Source organism: Morone saxatilis, unplaced genomic scaffold, assembly GCF_004916995.1.
Source record: "Morone saxatilis isolate NCDOM2014 unplaced genomic scaffold, NCSU_SB_2.0 Contig2, whole genome shotgun sequence".
Classification (NCBI taxonomy): domain Eukaryota; kingdom Metazoa; phylum Chordata; class Actinopteri; family Moronidae; genus Morone; species Morone saxatilis.
Genome location: NW_023339762.1, coordinates 8,952,490 through 8,953,368, shown reverse-complemented (window position 1 = coordinate 8,953,368; position 879 = coordinate 8,952,490). Strand labels below are relative to the sequence as shown.

At 41.4% G+C, this 879-nt stretch overlaps 1 protein-coding gene across 1 annotated transcript in view; it reads left to right on the top strand.

Moving 5' to 3' along the window:
* Window positions 1-879, top strand: part of oaz2a (ornithine decarboxylase antizyme 2a) — a gene marked incomplete at its 5' end in the record, with an annotated part of 11,423 nt that overhangs the window by 669 nt on the left and 9,875 nt on the right. The window contains 1 exon segment of the mRNA XM_035664498.1: window positions 261-346. Coding sequence (XP_035520391.1) covers window positions 261-346 — 86 coding nt within the window.

Sequence of the window (879 nt, the reverse complement as noted above, 5' to 3'; positions counted from 1 at the left end):
CAGGCAATGAAAACAGAAACTAGTAAGTTTCTGTTTTCATTGCCTGGCTTTGTGTTTGGTTGTAATCGATGCCAGGACAGAGTAACCTTGCCCGCTGTGGGCACACAGCCAGTAGTTTTGGCATCCAGCTTTGCAGCTGCTACTGCATTATTATGTAAAGTTGCAGCGCTTATGTAAAGAGGGAAAAAATAAAAACCACTTTGTGTGCGTCATCACCCTTCTTTACCAGCTCTCTCCCTCTGTGCTCATGTCATCCTCAGGCTAACCGCTCTGCTCGAGTTTGCAGAAGAGAAGCTCAAAGTTAACTATGTGTTCCTGTGGTTCCATAAAGGCAGAGAGGATCGACGTAAGTGCCCTTATTTTTAAATACTGTTTGCTTGTCGTATTTCTTAATTTTTTTTTAGAAGCAGGATTTGGTTCTCACAACCTTTTTTTTTTTTGTATTGATTTGAAAATTGAAAGACCTGAGTTGTTAATTGAGCACACAGACAATAGTAAAGATTTTTTTACTTCATAGAGTGTGCATGTGGCTGGATTTACTAGAGGTCCCTCGGGCAAATTGTTTTGTCAGTTGACTTGAGCGGGCCTCTGCAGCGGGGTTAGCAAAGGTTAACGGCTCTCTCAAAAGTTGAAAAATACTCCAAAACCTTTGTAAGGTTCCATATGTGAGATTGTGAAGCATTTCATGTAATATTTCCACGTATTAATCACTTCTCATTGCCAATGTGTAACTAAAAAAGGAGGCCTTCCCTGGCTTTCTCGTTGCCTAGGGACTGATTATTTTGTGCATTTCTACGTAGGGCTATGGGTTGGATTTTCCACGAAAGTCCAAAGGGTTATTATTACACGCCCTCCCAAGTGCCTTCCCTACATTGTCAA